The sequence below is a fragment of the Trichoplusia ni genome, chromosome 5 (genome assembly GCF_003590095.1).
Source record: "Trichoplusia ni isolate ovarian cell line Hi5 chromosome 5, tn1, whole genome shotgun sequence".
Classification (NCBI taxonomy): Eukaryota; Metazoa; Arthropoda; class Insecta; order Lepidoptera; family Noctuidae; genus Trichoplusia; species Trichoplusia ni.
In genome coordinates this window covers 174,454-190,640 of record NC_039482.1, presented here as the reverse complement: position 1 = coordinate 190,640, position 16,187 = coordinate 174,454, and the positions used below count along the sequence as shown (strand labels likewise).

Here is a 16,187-nt window from a genome sequence, read left to right as displayed (position 1 = left end):
GTTCGTTGAATGAACCCAATAAAAATAGAAAAAGGTCAGTGTAAGGTAACAACATCGATTAGTTATTCGTTTAAGTGCGGGGTGGCATCCAATAAATAAAACTTGTAAGGGTCAGATCGTGCTCGTAAATAATTCTTAGAGTGTACCCATTAAAATTTAATCACTCGTTACGATTGGATTTATTGATTTTGTAGCCCTAGATGCATTGGTATATGTGTCTTTTTCGGTTTTTTATTTATATTTGTGAAGAGGATCCTATGGTGCGAGTAAGTTAACCAAGTTTATTTTGTGCCTTCCCAGTTTCTAATCAGATGTGTTCCTAGCAGCGTGTGTATTTTTTAATAACATGTTGAATGAACATTGAATTTTATGTTTTAATTAAGATTTCTAAATTAAAACATAAAACATCCTTGGTCGTTTAAAATTATTTTTAATTTTTATTTAGTAGATAACATGTTCAGAAAAATTGCCTTTTTATGGAGGATTGATGATAGGTAAAATAGAATAAAAAACAAAATATGCTTAAATTACTTTATTTATCAGTAACCAATTACCTAAACTTATATAATAAAACATATGATAATTAATCGATGCGTTCGCCAGCTTTGTCTTTTAAATAAAGTGGAAATTGGAAGATAATACAATATCAAGAGCATTCAATTATTATTATTCGTTTTCGCAAACTAATCTGGGAGTAATATAATATATCTACGAATTCTAATGAAGATTAACGAATTTCGCTAGCACCAGGAAAAAAGATGATGCCAGCTTGCGTTATAAATACTCGTGCACTTATAAGGACCATATTGTCCTAAAAAGAATAAATCAGCAGCAAGTTATAAGCATATTAAAATATCATAACAGTCGTGTAAAATTACATTTCAATGAGTCACAGCTCGGTGGCGTTTTATGACCGTATCGACTGGTTCAAATATCGGAATAATACAAAAAGGAGTCACCGATTCGAATACAAGACTCAAAGAGTAGAATTAAATTATTCCATTGCATTATTCAGCATTTATCAAAGTCCCTATAATACTTATCTAAGGATAGTTCTAGTAAATTAGTTACAATAGTCAAGTCAGTCTTTAGTTTACAGAAACGTAGAGCAGATTTATTTTTACTATTTATTTGTACAATATTTTAAGTTTCCGTATATTCTAACAACTTAATTAAGTATATGTTTGAAGCTGTCAAATCATACCTTTTTATATATTTCGTGATTACAATACGTTACAATATTTGCCGATTGAAGAGTTTATAAATATTTTTTCGTAACGCATTTTTGATTATGGCTGGTCACACCTCACAACAATAGTTTTGATGTTTACTCTGAAAAAGAAAGTAGTTTCTTCATGAGATTTTGTTTTATTTCGTCCCATAATATTATACCTGTAAGTAAATAACATAAATATAAAAATACAACAAATAGAAATTAAAATAAAAAGCAAAACAGATAAGAAAATCGACTTCAACTTGAGCAAAAGTCTAGCAAATTGGCATTGTTCATGCGGTATTTCATTAAAAAATGCAGCCAAATGGATCCATTGTGTAACAAACGAAAGAACACAAGAATTTACTCTTCTTTAAAAACACGGGTTGATAATAGAAACTTTACACTTTTATGGTAAAAAGTTTTCTACTATTATTTACAATTAACCTGTTTTGCTTGGTCACAGTTGAAATACCTATTTCTATGCTTGGAAATATATCGGTTTTCATAGAAAGCAATAATAATTATAGTGAATCGGGGACCAGGGACAGTATGGTGAGAAAATAAAAGGGGAAACTCCGTTCATATTTCGATGAATCTTGGGCTCCTGTGCAACTTTCAATCACCTGCTGACAATTTTATGCTAGCCCATTTTTTTAGGAATTAACCATATTTTTTCTAATCAAAACTGTTTCAATATCCAAAACAAAAGTTTGCAAAAATAATTAACTTGGTAAGGAAAAAGTGTGATTAAAATGACCAAGATGACTACCACCTTACCTAATTCCTTCTATAGAGCGGAACATGTGCGATGTGACGACCGGGTAAGACTGGATACTCGTGAGACGGCACATCAGGGATGTCGAGCGCGGAATCCGGAAGGTCCGGAAGAAATTCCGGGATCCCGATCCCCGGGACCGGCTGGCTGTGCTGCCCTGAAGGCGGCTCATCGTGTATGTGCATGTGGTGGAAATGCTCGTGTTCTTCGTGGTCTACGTGGGGTTCGTGGTGCGTGTGGTGATGGTGTATCGTCTTGTACACCGTGTGCGTGTGTCTGATCTTCTTCACTTTGTACGGCACGTGGATCACCACCTTCTTGTTGCGCCTGTGAAGAGAATATCCCAGTTTAGCAATTTTTAGGCTGTTTAAATAAATTTTCACAAATAAATCTTCCGCACTCAACATTATTTTTCTTGCATAGATGATTAATTTCGTTAAGTTTATATTAAAAGCAAATAATTAATTTAAAATTTAAATGATGCGTCTCCCGTGAAGCATCATACAATTTCCCAAAAATTCTCGCATCAGTTGACACCACAACTTATACAATATTTTCTTTCTTTCCTATTACGAAATCCGAAAACACTTCACTTATGAAACAGTGATGTGTGTTATTGTGTCTTAACGACATGCTATTTATTAAACGTAACAAGGCAATTGTTTATAATTAGTGTCGTTCCGAAAGCTGACTATAAGGCGACGTGGTAATACCAGTGCTTGTGGTGTTTACATGTTGGTTATAAGTTAGTAGTATAGTCTCGTGGTGAAAAGCGCGTGGTTCCTTCACAGGCCGGTAGTTTCGGAAGCTTCCTAGTTCGACGCGCGTGAGTGCAATTTCTACGTTGGCCATTATTTCATTCCCTCGATTGTATAATGGAATTCGTAATACTTGTGATTGTGATTGGGATCGAGTTTTTATGATATTGATAGCGAAATCTCCTACCTACGTTATTTTAGGGTGTTTTGGATTCGGATTTAGTTTTACCCATCTGAACTGAATACTTTATTTTTGGTATTTCGATTTGGTAGCCATTAAACATTAGTCTCACATGACAAGACAGGTTGGTTGGTTAAGATCTATGAATGACGATCAGTTCCAAAAGTAGTAGTCATAAATGTCAAAGGCTTTCCTTGATTGATTTCATAAGGTAAAAAGAGGCCGTTTGGCAAACACATTTTCATCTACAGTATTAATAAAAGAAAAAATACTCGAACTAACTTCGGCGAATGAGTTTAACTTTTATTATCCACGAGATTCCATCCAAATTGCGAGTTATAATAATATGAATAAATGTATGGTGATTAAAGATATCTTCACAGTTCAATGTTAATAAAACCAATATCGTTCTAAAATCATAAATTAACCGTAGCCCCATAAATGGATCAGTAATGTGTTCAAAATTATATAGGTATATATATTTATAAAAATGTATCCGTTTGTATTGCGATACGATGGACGATGTACGATTTTATTTTTTGCAGTATGTAATGGAAGGAATAAGGCAGGGTTTAGGTTCTCGCCTCGCTGAGCATGCGCGAGCGATCCCGTGACTCTGGCCCTGACCCTGACTCTCAACCCTCGCCGTACCCTCGGCGTGGGTTGAAGTCATTAAAGTTTCACCCCGGAAAAAAGGTACAGCATCAGGCCAGTAAGATTATAGGATTTACGACGGTACCTGACCCACGAGTATCATTGACTCTATGATTTTAAAGACCCTCTTTTCTATTCGTTTTATCAATTCATTCTATGAACCAGAAAAAAAATAAGCTGGTTAAATAAAAATGTCGACAGATAGACATAGTTTTGGGATGTATCGTTTTGCGTTAGATTTGGATATCATAATATTCGTAAGATTAAAACTTGGAGTTTTCAAACCAGTTACCATCAGAGTAACATTTTGACAATAGTTAGTGTTGATAGAAAGAACTCATATTGGACATGACAGTTTCAAGTCACGTGACCCAGAAGGAAATGTCATTTCCATACATTACATCTTTTTTGCAATCGTTCAGGAAAAAGTACCTAAAAGCTTGTAAAATGGCTAAGCTACCTCCTTAGAAAGACTTACCCTTCCGTTGTAATTACTAATATCGCCAGCAGCATAATGAAACTCAACATAATCTGCAAATGAAGCAAAATAAGGGTCAATATATAAAACCATTAAAGGATCCTTAACAATTTGGTATTCAAAATAACGATAAAAGTACAACACAGCTTACATTTAGGAATAAACTACAAAACAGTGTGTTACTGACATCGTAGTCTACATCTAGCGGTTACGAGCGACAGCGTGATTGTTCCAAGCAGCACATGGAAGATATTTCATGATAAAACATAATAAAGCAAATGTGGAAAACACTGTGTTTCCGTACGCATTGTTTTTGTTCTAGACTGTCAACGTGACATGCAATGCAACGCTCTACTTTTTGAAGCAAATAGTAAAAACAAAACCGATATAACTTCCTCACTTTTTAAGTCTAACTCAGCTGTAAATTGTATCCGCACGCAAATCATTTTAATAGTAATTAACTTAAATAACAACACGAGCATTCATCTTAGTTAAAAGCTTAGGCAAAAAGCATGAGAAAAGTGATAAAATATAATTTATATTAGCCGCATATTAGTCCCCTATAAATCTTTAATTACATGTATATTCATTAAAAACGTGAGAGATCGCGCAGAACAAATCATTTGTATACTGTCTGCATATTAGTAAAACACTTAAAACTACGACATGCAAATTGATAAACGTTCTCAGCGGGTTAGTAAAAACTTACCGTACTTCTACAATCCATAATCGTATCTATTGTTATACAACAATGTAGTGAAAAGCACAACAGATAAACTTGTACTATTCGCGACAAAAAAACCTACGGAGAGATGCGCGTGAGAATAAAAGTCAGGCGCTGAATGGATGACGCGTGCGACGCTTTTGTGCACTTGCGGAAAAATTGCACTTTCCCACTGCAATGTGATGCGCCCGAGTCAAACAACTAACTGGCAATGAATGCCGATGCGCCTATCAATACTTATATATGCCATACATTAACACCAACCACGAGTATTTTGTCTGCGATATCAGACCGTCCTATTTCTGAAGCTCAACTTGGCATGTTGCTAACTCTCTCTAATATAGATCTAGAAAAATCCAGCCCCTCCCGCTTGTTGCTTAGTAGGAACGGATAAGAGCTAGATGAAAATATCACTACATATTAATGATGCGCTATTATCTGTATCATTACCTAGGAACTGTCGCAGAAGCTTCCTATTTAGCTAGTGGAAACCGCTACAAACAAAATTAACCGTTTTGTAGGTGATGGAAATTGTGTTACAAACATGTCATGCTTTTTGGGGCATAAGAAATTCCTTTGCACATCTCATGGATTTTGGGCATGGGATTTGATTTAAGCATATATTTTTCATATATAAATGCTATTGTTAAGTAGGTACATTATATAGAGTACTTTCAAGTAAAAATAGCTGCAATGGCTTGGTTCTTCTGTTTATAATTATTTAGCCTGACGAAAGCTGATAGCGATCACGTAAGAAACTTCCGTCACGTTCTTTGCTAATAGTAATAAGCCTAGGTACTTGGACGTTTTGAAGTCAATTTTGCTGTTGCCGACGTAACTATGAACTGTAAAATTTATAAATAACTATACAGTCTAATATAACGAGCTACTCGAAAGTGGCATTGATAACTAATGGTATTCAAAATGACGTAAATAAAAGCTACTATTTGTCGAAGAAAAATACAAGTGTGAGGCAATAAACAAGGCTTATTTACTTGTGGTAACAAATTGAGGGGTGACTATGACGAATGCCGAACGCAGCAGTGCGCAAACTCGAACGAGCCGTCATCGTCAGCCTCGGCTCGTAGCGGACACTTCCGTGGCGTAGCACTGACCCTTTGCGCACCTAATGAGCCACTATTACAGTACGCTTTACTTGGAACGCCCTACATCCTTAGGTCAAATAAACTTTACGAACGTTTAGTAGACTGCACTGCATTTTAAACCCTTAAAAGTTTTGGTCAAATATACATCACATGCATTTTGTTTTCCTTTTTTTCTTCAAGTTTTAAGGAGAATAAAAAAAAAGTTAATTAATAAGCTATTGCTTCAATTGCCATAATCATCGCCTAAATTTTGTAACTAAATAATTTAATTAAAACTTAAATTTAAATAAATTGGAACCAGTACTGTGACCGCAAACTAATAATTTGTTCTACAAATACTTCTTTGATAGATTGCCGTAATCCGCGATTACCTTTTATAAAACCGTTTCACGCCGCGTAACCAAGTATTTCAAACAATAATTATCGAATTATGGTGACTGAGACCATAAAATTGATTGACCATTTTCATTGGATATTGTCTAATTGCTATTTATAAGTCGCATCTGCCCTACTTATAAATACAAATCAACTTGGAATCCAACTGATTGGTGAACTAATATAATTGACAACATTTGATCGTAAAAAAAGTATTCTACTTTTGCACTTATGTATGAGCCACAGCAAAGTTCAAACGTTATTAAAAAATAATTATTCTAACGTAAATTCTTAAAATGATTATAATAATGACTATAACAAGCAAACAATATCACCAATACAACGACCTCATTATATTTATTAGCGTAAACATGTAAACAATAAAATTGTTCTAAGGTAACCTTTACGTGTCTCCATTATTAAAACTTTCATTGATATGGTAAGCGAAGCCAGATAACATCGGTCCAGCCCACTCACAATACAACTAATGTTTAATTAATAACAGCTTTGTCTCATTACTTACAAGTATAAGTGAAACTGATGAAAGTTCGGAAAATGACATGTTAGGCCGACCTCACACAAAGCAACGCCAGACGATAATACATGAGCACGTTCAGTCTTCTGAAGGCGATTTTTAATATAATGTCTATTATATTAAAAATATAAAGATTGAATTAAAATTACTGTCTGCCCGGATGGCCGAGTGGTTGAGGTCATCGCCCCAAACTCACTGTGCCTGACGTGTCGCGGGTTCGATCCCCGTCTAGGACAAACATTTTGTGTGATCAAGGAATACCTGTTGTTGAGTATTTGTAATTTTTTCTCTCTAGCGGCCCAATCCGCTGATGAATTGCAAGCGGCCGTAGGACAAGCACGTGCCGGACAAAGTCAACAAGTTGATATGCCCGTACACGCTAGAAATATTTTAATCGCGGGCTTCATGTGTAAAACGCCTTAAATAGTAACATTGTCAACACCGATCTGTAGACCATTCCATTCCTAAGTGATGTCAAGATAAAATTGAAAGTTCTACTGCTCTTTTTATTCATTTCTTCACGTAAAATTCTGAGAATGATTAAAACCTATTTAATTAAAAACTTTTTTTAAAACTGATATGGAATACGGGGGTTGTATAATTTTAAATTGAATTACTTCGCTACTAACGTTATTTTTTCTATCTACAATCGTTGGCGTCAATAGAAAGTGCTTATAGCAAAAATGTATGGAAATGACATTTCGTTTTGATGTGTCAAATAACTTTTTAACAATACACAAGTGTTTTCTGACATTACTATCGATTATCGAAATGTCTCTTGGCTACAGGGTTATATTTAAAGTCATATAAAATGTACGTACTTAGTATTTACTTGCGTATCTTGCAAAAGTGAAACTTACCATGACATAGCAAAAAATGATGAATTCTACGTAACTAATTCAATGGCGAACATACGGAAACAGCAATTGGCGAGTAATCTAACTGTAAGTACTGAATTCATATAATATGCACTTCCATTGGCCCACGCGAACTACTTCCTCAGATACTCTGGTAATCGAATGAGAAACGTAACCGATCATTAATTGCACACAGACCATCCGCTAAGTGTATTTTCACTAAATAAATATTTGTACCTTTATATAATACATTCCTTGGTTACTTGCGCAAGTCTAGAGTTGGTATTTTTCCTAATTTATCAGGATTCTTTTCCGTCTAAAACAAATTTATTATTTCTATTAAAGTGATATACAACATTTTCTCTCCACTCTGGTCTGGGTGACTGCTTTCCCAAAGGTTTATTTTTTCAATTGACAGTGGTATTTAAAGTATGAATATTGTGTGTTTAAACAATTCATACGATATTAGTACATTATCATAATCATCATCATCAGCCTGTCTCAGTTCATAGTGGGACAAAGGCCTATCTCATGGTGCGCCGATGAGCCCAATATTCGACATTAGTGGAATTTAACAAAAAAGGGAAAATAATTAGGTACCTGACTTTCTTGGAAATGCTTCCAAAGCGCGAAACGCAGTTCCCAATCTTCGAAAAAAAGTGTAGGCTTATTCCAAGTAACATGATGCCGGCCTATATTGTAATAGTACATGATCGGCGGGTTCAGTTGAGGTGCCTCCTTCGCCCGCCTTGATATAATATGGTTGACATACGTATATAGTACAGGAGCTTTGTGGACCCAGCAAATTAAGGACATCACAGATACGACAACTGCGTGCAACCAATATCTGCACGGCGCTGGGATGTTCTCTCCGTTTAGTGCCAAGTCTTGAATAGCCATGACCATGCACGCCGCCGCAGCGGCAGTCAGTCCACAAGGCACTTCCAGCACCAAACAACAGATAATGGAATATATGATCTTTAAATTCACAATGTTCGTGCAGTGACTCTTCACCGCTTTTAGAAGGTTATCATGCATTTTCTCTCTATGAAATCGTAGGAAAAATTTGTCCTTAAGGTCATAATATCCAACTTTTAGTCGCACCTAAAGATAATCGCAAGTTTTGTAGTAATGCATTTGAATAAATGATTCTTCATTCGTCTCACTGTATTTCTATAAAGGCTTAACGGATTTGGTTTATTATGATAATGGAAGTTCAGAAAAGTTTAAACGTCGAGAAACAGAAATGATAAAAAAGAGAAAAACAAAAATGTGAACTTGGTTGTCCAGAATGACCGGTGATAAAAGACATTTAGTATTATCATTATATAAACTGCAAACGTGTCCTTTGAAAGTCTTCTTGTATTGGAAAGAAAAAGTGTGGAGAAGACGTCGAAGAACACCTGACTGACAAAGGCCTCCAATTGATTTAATTTATGCTATGTCGGCAGAATTTAATACGGATGACAAAATATTAGCTTAATTATATTTTTATGAGATGCTGGGAGGGAATAGAACAATAGTATCTAGTACATTAACTAAATATTTAGCACGTACCTGTGAAAATTCATAGTAAATCGTAGGGATGATAAGAAACTCTGAGTTATGTTGTCGATCAAGAAATGTTGATAAGAGCCTGCATCCCACGAGGCTGTACGTAACATTTGGGGAACCCACCAATTCTATCAAAACATGTTCAATCAAACCTTCGGAAAAGCTCTCTTTATAAGAATTAACATGATAAAACCGTGCCGCGTGGTCCAGCAAAGAAGAGAACTCTAGAACGTCCTCATGATTCATATTGACCATAGAAAACCAGTTCAGCATAGTTGTTATAATCATCAGTCTGTGTGAGTTTTCAACTCTTTCGAAAATGCGACGTAAACACACTTCAAATCCTTTTCTCAAGTATCTGTACACACTTGCTTTACTATCGTTCCTCGATATACTGTAAGCAAAAAAGTCCAGCAATCGTGTGACAAATGGTAAAAGCTTTTGTTTGTCGATGACCCAATTTGAACTCTTGAGTAATTCATAAAACACTCTCATTCGATGTCTAGCGGACTTGACATCAGTGAATAGGACATAGTGTATATCTGTGAGCATCAGGTTAAACAGAATAGTCATGCCTCGATTAAAATAGAGAACGACTTCTAAAATCTGACCGACGAAGCTCTCAAAGTTCCAAAGCGAGACATCGGTGAAAAATTTCAGAGTGATTTTGATTGTCATCTCGCTGCATTCTGGTAAGAGCATGTCCATTGTTTTTTGGAAAGCTGCTTCTGCTTTCAGAAATTGTCGCTTACCACACCAATACCAGTACTTAGAAGTTAATCTGCTCAATTTTAACCTCATCCCAAAATAATACACTAGAGTCAAAGAACACAACAGGAGTTCCTTAAAATCACTTTCCTGAAGATCTCTTCTGGTGCAATGTTTTAATATACAATCCAGTTTTTTTATAGCGTTCACCTTATTTTGATAGTTGGCTGAATCTAAATCTGTGGGCTTATATAAATTGCTTAATAAATATATCTTTTCTTGAAGATCCTGTGGCAATAAAATCTTCGGTTTGCTAGATGAAAATACCATTTTGCTTTATTTTAGTTTCTTTTAATATAACTTTTCAATCACAAAACTTTGGGCAAATTGACAATGTCACTTGATTTTCTCAAGGAAACGTTTCGTTTAACAAACAGGCCAGTATTTTTTTAATTTCAGAAAACAGTTCATGGTGTTAAAGGTACCTTTAACCGCGCGGCGTTGGCTCCTCAAAGACTTTTTCCGTGCTTACTTTTTCTAAATCAAGTAGTTTACGATAGTATCATGTGTAACAGTTTTCAAGAACAGTATACCTACTTATACAGTTCTCGTTTGATTTCAGTGATTAAGTTGTTTGAGCAACATGATGAAAGTATTCGTGTAACTTTACTTCCCTCGGGTTTCCGATCGGGCACACTGTGAGGCACGCCTTGCTGGCCAATGGTCGCGTGCACCATCCATCTAAAAATAATTAAGCCAGAAGTCCCACTCAAACTGAGGAATGACAAGGTAATTTGTTCTAAGCAAGTGTTCTCTGGTTAACGTTAAAGTACCTCAGAACCTCTATGATTTTTGTTCCCGTAGAGAAAAACTGTGGGTGATATTTAAGGCTTTCAAATGTTAACTTATTAACATAAATGCGTAGACTTGTATTGTTGCTAAAAGTTCAGATATCCTGATGGATAAATTGTTGGTTTTTCATTTCATCAAATTCCAAATTTATTCAGGCCACCAAACTATATTAGAATTTAGATATCGAAAAAAAAATTACAAGTGGTTTAAAAATGTCGACTGTAGTCTTGAAGTGTACCTTTTGCACCTGTTTTAGATGCTGATACGACTTATGTTACGACATCATGATTTGAATGGCAGTTACGTATAGCTACATTCTCCAAATGATTCATTAAAAAAGTAGGAGCTTTGTTAACAAAAGTTGAAGCCGTTCTTATTTCGCATGTAACTAATTTAAAAGTGGAATAGCATAATAGACTGGCTAAAGTGTGTCAAATAAACAAGCAATCAAAAAGGCAAAAAAAAAACAAGCGCAATTGTAAGATTTTATATTTATTTAGAATGAACACATGTTGTTCTTACTCTATCAGTCTTCGTTATACTTAGAACAAAAACCCCACTTGAGGAATATAAATTTAAATTGTAATGGGAGGTTTCTGATCCAAGACGATAAATAAAATATTCAATGAAATAAATTATGCTTTAAAAGAGAGAGTCATTGGCGGGATAACTTGGAATAAAAAAAAATATAGCCAGACTCTACTGCTTGTTTGGATTCTGGACATTGTCCGTGGAGACTTGTTGTGGGACGGTGTACGAAGGCTGTGTGTAGGTTTGAGCCATGTAGGGTCCGGGGCCAACTTGTTCCTGGAGTTTCTCGGCCTCCTCAGGGGCTACAGGGCACATGCAGGGGACCAGTTGGACGTGCTGCAGCGAGACGGGCTTGAGGCTGGCGCCGGCCGGCATGCTGATCGGTATCGGGCCCATGTTCTGCTGCACCATCTCCTGCTGCTGGTACTGCGATGGCTGCATCTGGTACACCTTGCGGGGCTCGTACGGAGTGTACGTGTATTGGTAGCGGTAGCTCGGTGACATGTTCGGTGGTAGGGGCTGCACCCAAGTCTTTTGGGCTGTCGACTGGCTACTGTAATAAAAAGGGATTTTCAAAACGTAATAATTGAGAGTGAAGCCTAAAATCCTCTCAATATTTTGCAACCTCTTATAAGTTGTTAAATATTGAGAGGATAATGTGTGTAAAAGCAAGAATAATGTGAGACGTATCAGTGTCTTTTTGACCAATGGGTATCCATAAGCATCATATTTAAAGCTCAGCTATATTTTACTCTAACTTAACACAACGATAGCATGACACGCCCTCGTAAACGGAATCCTCAACTCATCGCTCGCACAGAGTAGTTTAGTAAGGTTATTTACGGTATTATACAACGACAATAATGACAAATAAATAACATAACTGACACTTAAAGAATTGATAATGCAATAAAATATAATTATGCGCTTCCGACTCAGATCAAGGAATATATTAGAAAAATCCGAGTAGAACTCAAAAGAGAAGTCAAAAGCGAGTAGAACTCGCAGCACTGAGAATTCCGCACAACAGGCTAAGGAAATGGTTCACCAATTACATATATTTTTTTTATTACGGAAAAACAACCAGCTATAATTATTCATGCTATTCTGGCTGGTTACAAAAAGCCGACAGCTCGCAGTGCTCTAGATATTTTTCCTTGTATAATTATAGAACTCAAAACCCAAAATCCAACATTTACTTTGACACACACTTTCAAACTTACAAAGCTTTGCCATTGATTCTTATAAACCCTTCTCTTGATACTCTCATCCCGGTCTGGGTTTGACACGCAGGCTAAACAAGTATGTTACTCAGTCCATCGAGAGCGAAACCTAACTCGCGTAGCGAACTGGCGAAAATGAAATTGATTATGAATCGCTACATTGCTTTTCACAGTTACCTGGATAGATTATATCAAGTTATCGCAGTATTGAACAAAAATACAATAAATAGTAGTCACATTTCGTGGGTAAAAAGTTCAATACAATTCAATGAAATGCACATTCCATATTTTTCATGAGGAAGCCATTTTTTATCTGTATTTAATAGTAGTTTCTGACAAACACACGATAGCTGACATGTGGCTGTGGTATTACATCCTTTTGGTGACAGCAACAACAATTATGCATTACCTAGGTATTCGAAATAATTACGAGCCTTTACTCTTTGATGACAAATAAAAATAATTCTTTTTTTATAAGTCAAATTAATGGATTCTAGAAAATTTATTGACTTTGGAATGTCACGAAATTTATAATGCACTAATTAATAAGTATATATTTATTTATATCTACTTCCCTCCCAAAGCTACTGCTTCTTAATTTTTTACGACAAATAGAGAAAAACCTTTATAAGCGACTTCAAAAAAGGAGTTTTTCTGTTCGATTGTTTGTATGTAGGTATGTATCTATGTTTGTCCGCGATTATCTCGCGTTTGGCTGAAGCGATTTGGATGCGGTTTTCAGAAAAGTATTTGTTACATTCAGGAAAAAGTTTTAGTGATTTAACCGACCCACGACTCAAAAAAAGGAGGTTCTGAGTTTGACCTTTAAGAATGTATGTAGGTAGTGTTTATGAAGGTTGTTAGTTGTTTTTAAGCGACTTCAAAAAAGGAGGTTCTCAGTTCGATTGTTTGTATGTATGTATGTTTGTCCGCGATTATTAGACAAAGAGTTATCAATACCTATATGTTAATTTATGTTATTCGATTATAATTATTAATAAACAGAGATATCAAAATTGAAATCTCTAAAAAACTATCACTAATTCACTTAGAATAAACTAATAGGTCACTTAACGAAAACTTAAAGTAAATTAAGAATCTGTCACTAAAAATATAAAATAAATATTCTTATAAAAAAAATCAGAAAGACCTAAAGTCACTATTTTTTAGGTAAAAATGAAATGCCTTCAAAAAACAAACACAAAAGAATAGAATAATTTATATTAAGTATATTATAATAATTTAAAATATACACCTCTATTTCAATCTTATACTTTCTGAAGTCCGTGCCAATCTGCCAAACCAATTTTCATGACAAAGAAGAAGGCTGCTTTATTAGATACTAGCTATTGCCCGCGACCTCGTCCGTGTGTTCGATGATACAAAAAGGCATTTTTAAAATCGAATTCATTTTTTAGTCCACGCAATTTTTGCTCTATCGTTTACTATTTGATTCCCTGGCGTCTATACAAACCGTCACTTACCCGCTTTTCTCGTTACAGCGGGAATCGCTAAATTGTACTCTATGTCTACGTTGCTACGTTCCATATTGCATTGCTGATTTCCGGCAAAGTTCATGAGAAGCTAAATTTGAAATTCTGTTTCACCAGGCCACGTAGCTCAGAGGTCAGAGCGACCGAACCTAGATTCGGCGGTCGCAGGTTCGAATCCTGTCGTGGCCACCATGAAGCATAAAACCTTTTGTTACTTTTAATATTATCCTTATTATCTATGTTTTCATTTTGTATAATATTGAAAAATACAACTTCTTCACAGCCAGTCTTAGAAAACTTCAGAAGCTTAGGTAGCTTTTGGATTTTTGAAGTTTGAAAAGTTCTACTTGAATAAATGGATAGCTTATTCTTTTTTTTTTTTAACTCCATATTGTGTTGTCTTGAACGTCAAATGTTATAGTAAGTTAAATAATAAATATACTTCAGCAAGGTTGAAAGCAACACTGGATTTGATTCCATTATGAAAGAATGGCTAAACAACATCGGTAGATATGAGCAAATGGACAAAATTTTATGAGAGAAATGTTATTTATAGACTAACTGTTTACTTGTAGGAAATCATTTAGTTTATCATAAGCACAAAATGCGGTATTCAGAAAAACTCTATATTTGAACGTGTTGTATCATATAAAAATCAATTACGAATAGCGGATATTTTTTCTGAGAAATCTTTTTTAAATTACTTGCTTAAAAAACCGTGATAAAGACCATTATGGACTGTTGTCCTTGTTTCACATTCGCTTTATTACACATTTCGCTAGTGCTAGGATAATTGTAAATGAAGTAAAAAGAACAGATAGCATTATAATGTTAGATAAAAATATTAATTAATCTACTTACGCTGAATCAGAGCCCCATTTCAGGAAAAACGCTTCGGATGACGCAACCAACGCTAGACTTAGCACGAACTGCATCTAGAAAGAAACAATTCACATTAACTAGAAATTATAATAAAACTCCATTGAAACTGCTTATTGTGGCCATGGGAAAATAAGGAAACTTTAAATAAAATCATCAAAGTCGAAGGAATTACACAAGCTAGTAAAGTTTTTTGGAAGTTCGTTCTTAATTCGACAAATTACAAGAGAATTTCTCACAGACAAAACGAAAAAAACGAGCATTAATAGTAGTAACGGTTACATAGTACAGTCACGCAACTTAGCGCACGAAAAAATATAAAAAAAAACAGCCTACTCTATGTAAGATAAGGAGAAAATGAAAGTGTGCTTATCAGGAGATCATGTTGTTACACTAACATTTTCTTAGACAATGACTAGAAAATAATTACTGTTATGCAATAACGTACGGATCCACTATTCATTTAATAACATTCTGTAAAAATATATTTTTTAAACTGAAATTACTTCTACCACAAATGAGAGCTACCGTAAGTCCTTGAAAGTCTAGCATTTAATCCAACATGGTTAAAATACGCCTTTTTTTCAATAAACTTTAAAATTCGCAGAGCACAGTTAGGCAAAGCACAAAAAAAAAAAACTTAAAAAGATAAGTATCGCAAGCAAAGAGTTTGAACACAATTAAAACCGTTTCAAAACCTTTAACGAATTACATTTATAAACAAAATTATTCTTCTCAGCATGAAGCTAATCAGGGTATCTACATCTACAAACGTTGAAGATTAATGGTCGTACGTTATAAAATCCTAACTACTCAATTATAAGTTTCTTAATTACAGTCCTCAAAATAAACAACGATGCTTGAAAGGTTGCGCACCTCCCATTTACAATTAGATTTTGGAAAGAGATAGAAATGGTTTAATTGTTGAGAAGTCATTAAGAAATATATTTTGAACTTCGATTTTTAGTTAGGATAACTGTCCAAGCATATTTTATGGGATAATGTAAGGTACGGCGAAGCGATGCTTTCCCGTGTTTTGCCAGAAAGGAACATTATAAAGTGATTTGTGCCGGTCCGTGGATAATCGTTAAATGGTGCGTGCGAGTCCCAAACTCATAAATGTTTAATTTATTTTGGACGCTCCGTCTTTGAGTCTATTTTGGTCATCAACTTCATCTTAATTTACAACCGCCATATTTTATCCTTTCACTTGATTTATGTAGAGAATGAATATGGGAATCAACTCTAAACATACATAATGCTATGTTTTACTAAAAAAAAATATGAT

General features: G+C 35.0%; 3 protein-coding genes across 3 annotated transcripts; all 3 read right to left on the bottom strand.

Annotated features, from left to right (window-relative positions):
- Positions 1-530: 530 nt before the first annotated feature.
- LOC113493917 (uncharacterized histidine-rich protein DDB_G0274557-like) lies at positions 531-7,959 on the bottom strand. Its single transcript, XM_026871949.1, has 4 exons — positions 7,897-7,959; positions 4,063-4,115; positions 1,994-2,318; positions 531-1,332 (listed from the first exon to the last, which is right to left on the bottom strand). The coding sequence occupies exons 1-3, from the start codon at positions 7,909-7,911 to the stop codon at positions 1,994-1,996; spliced, it is 393 nt and encodes a 130-aa protein (XP_026727750.1). The 5' UTR covers positions 7,912-7,959; the 3' UTR covers positions 531-1,332.
- Positions 7,909-10,682, bottom strand: LOC113493916. Its single transcript, XM_026871948.1, has 3 exons — positions 9,217-10,682; positions 8,260-8,763; positions 7,909-7,975 (listed from the first exon to the last, which is right to left on the bottom strand). The coding sequence occupies exons 1-3, from the start codon at positions 10,249-10,251 to the stop codon at positions 7,919-7,921; spliced, it is 1,596 nt and encodes a 531-aa protein (XP_026727749.1). The 5' UTR covers positions 10,252-10,682; the 3' UTR covers positions 7,909-7,918.
- A 518-nt stretch (positions 10,683-11,200) lies between these two features.
- LOC113493858 lies at positions 11,201-15,438 on the bottom strand. Its single transcript, XM_026871890.1, has 2 exons — positions 14,882-15,438; positions 11,201-11,857 (listed from the first exon to the last, which is right to left on the bottom strand). Exons 1-2 carry the CDS (start codon positions 14,953-14,955, stop codon positions 11,473-11,475), a joined length of 459 nt encoding a protein of 152 aa, XP_026727691.1. The 5' UTR covers positions 14,956-15,438; the 3' UTR covers positions 11,201-11,472.
- Between the last annotated feature and the right edge of the window lie 749 nt (positions 15,439-16,187).

What these genes read in the sequence shown, in the direction of transcription:
- LOC113493917 (XM_026871949.1), bottom strand. An exon ending in TTAGTAATTACAACGGAAGG is followed by an intron (nt 2,319 to 4,062) that starts GTAAGTCTTTCT and finishes TTCTCTTCACAG; the next exon opens with GCGCAACAAGAAGGTGGTGA.
- LOC113493916 (XM_026871948.1), bottom strand. Translation starts at nt 10,251, where the DNA reads ATGGTATTTTCATCTAGCAAACCGAAGATTTTATTGCCACAGGATCTT. An exon ending in TTTACTATGAATTTTCACAG is followed by an intron (nt 8,764 to 9,216) that starts GTACGTGCTAAA and finishes GATTATCTTTAG; the next exon opens with GTGCGACTAAAAGTTGGATA. An exon ending in AGCATTTCCAAGAAAGTCAG is followed by an intron (nt 7,976 to 8,259) that starts GTACCTAATTAT and finishes AATTTGTTTTAG; the next exon opens with ACGGAAAAGAATCCTGATAA.
- LOC113493858 (XM_026871890.1), bottom strand. Translation starts at nt 14,955, where the DNA reads ATGCAGTTCGTGCTAAGTCTAGCGTTGGTTGCGTCATCCGAAGCGTTT. An exon ending in AAATGGGGCTCTGATTCAGC is followed by an intron (nt 11,858 to 14,881) that starts GTAAGTAGATTA and finishes TTTTTATTACAG; the next exon opens with TAGCCAGTCGACAGCCCAAA.